This window comes from Varroa jacobsoni, unplaced genomic scaffold (genome assembly GCF_002532875.2).
Source record: "Varroa jacobsoni isolate VJ856 unplaced genomic scaffold, vjacob_1.0 contig02016, whole genome shotgun sequence".
Taxonomy (NCBI): Eukaryota; Metazoa; Arthropoda; class Arachnida; order Mesostigmata; family Varroidae; genus Varroa; species Varroa jacobsoni.
The window spans coordinates 62,846-64,713 of record NW_019214737.1 but is presented as its reverse complement, the minus strand read 5'-3'; the positions used below and the strand labels follow the sequence as shown (position 1 = coordinate 64,713).

The 1,868-nt window shown below is 40.4% G+C and overlaps 1 protein-coding gene across 1 annotated transcript; it reads left to right on the top strand.

Annotated features, from left to right (window-relative positions):
• Positions 1-122: 122 nt before the first annotated feature.
• On the top strand, positions 123-1,868 carry LOC111272322 (SPARC; the record flags this gene model as incomplete). The annotated part of the gene is given in 4 exon segments (XM_022853722.2): positions 123-290; positions 528-633; positions 1,146-1,267; positions 1,407-1,868. Coding segments are annotated over 3 exon segments (367 nt in total), but the record flags the coding sequence as incomplete, so codon positions are not given.

The following is a 1,868-nucleotide window of genomic DNA, read 5'->3' as shown; positions in this document are numbered from 1 at the left end:
CATAGGCGTATGAGTGTGTTGTTCTACATGTGCATGTTGGTAGAGTATGTAAAATGGTGGAACCAGCAATGCTTAAAACAACGGTAACTTTGTTTTTGCCTACGCCTCGTATTAACACTTAGACGCATGCGCGAGTGGCTGTTTAACATCATGAAGGATCTCGCGCGTCGTAAGGCGCTCGATGCTGAATACGCGAAACTCGAAAAGGAATCCGAGCAAGGCCAGGGAAGGCAATGGGTGAACGCTGTTATCTGGAAATTCTGCGATCTTGATGTTGAGCCAGAGAATAGGTGGGCAATATTTTACAGAGATGCTAAGTGTGTGAGTGTCTGATTTTCATTGAGAAAAACAAGCGGACAATGAGCCCTAAAAATATAGACGAGTTATTGAGCTTTTAAATCTATCTTACAAATCAGCTGAATCCATACATTATTGCTACTATGTTAGCAGTTAGTGTTGCTATGGCTCGGTTTCGTATAGCCATGCACAAATCTAACGTGTTAATCTCTCGTACTTCACGTTTTAAGGGTGGTTTCTCGACACGAGTTGTACCCCCTGAAAGCACCCCTTCTTGCCATGGAACACTGTATCGCACCATTCCTTGATTCCTGCGACACCGACGAAGACCATCAGGTAGTAAACAAGTTTAGGTATGATTAGTCGAGATGATAAAGAATACTTGATCTTCCAGCATACTTATGGGGGCAACTAATAAAAGGCGACAAATCCTAAGTCAAAAATACCATGTTTATTGGCAGTCTAATAAGCCGACGTCCCGTACCACGTACGGTAAGAGAAAGAAGGCGGAAAATGATCAATGGAAAATTAAACTTGTCTAATAAACTAGCCGTATATAGATCGCACTAGCGTACATAAAAGGGGCAAAGCAGAACTAGGAAATTGCATTCCGGAGCACGAGTACATATGCATTGTTTATACTATCAGAATGCATATACGCTTAACCTGCGATTACTAACATTAAAACTTTCAGGATGCCACGACACGTATACACTGTGAAAGTTGACATTCGTTATTTATTATTGGAGTCCTTACAGAGATACCTAGCTGTGGCTCATAAAAAAATATTGTTCTTGCTAAAGTAAGTAGTTGAATAATTAGGTTTTTGAATACGCCATAAATTTCAGGTGACGCTGAAGGAGTGGGGCACATGTCTTGGCCTGAAGATAGATGAGATTCAACACAAGTGTCACCGAATGCATCACGGCAAAACTTTCTAAATGAACCAGCGTACACACGCGCAAATGTGGTAAGAGCGAAGATTTACCAACGTCGTGACCACAATCATCCCTCGGACGCCTGCCATCCACACAATAAACACTGGCCTACATAAACAGCGTAAAGCTAGATATATTTTAATGTTAACAAATCAATCATTTGTGTTCCAGAATAAATCCACCTTACATGATAATTCCAATAATATCGGCTGAGCGAGGATGAAATCATATTCTATCAAGCCAAATTCAACAACCTGGAAACAAAACTTCTATCAATACTCCTCATCATCGATCATCACTGCCTTGGCATTTAGCTAGAAGTGATTCGCGGTAACGGTATTCATCTACTAGGCAATTGCGAGCCATCTTTGAAGTTAATGCCTTTTTTTCTACTTTAAAAATCTTCATTCAAGAAAATAATAGAAATCAATAATGCTAAGACAGCAGTCTCGGTCGTAGCCGTGATTGGGCATGAATGAACGTGTAATCTCGAAGCTTTTCTTGGGCTGCGTCGTATCTCATTCCCTGAATCTCAAAGTAGATGTTACAAGCATTGAATTAAGTTGACTATATATGGATGCTGCTACCATCGATTGGGTCGTATTTAAATTAAAGCTACTTCTGCTTACTTCA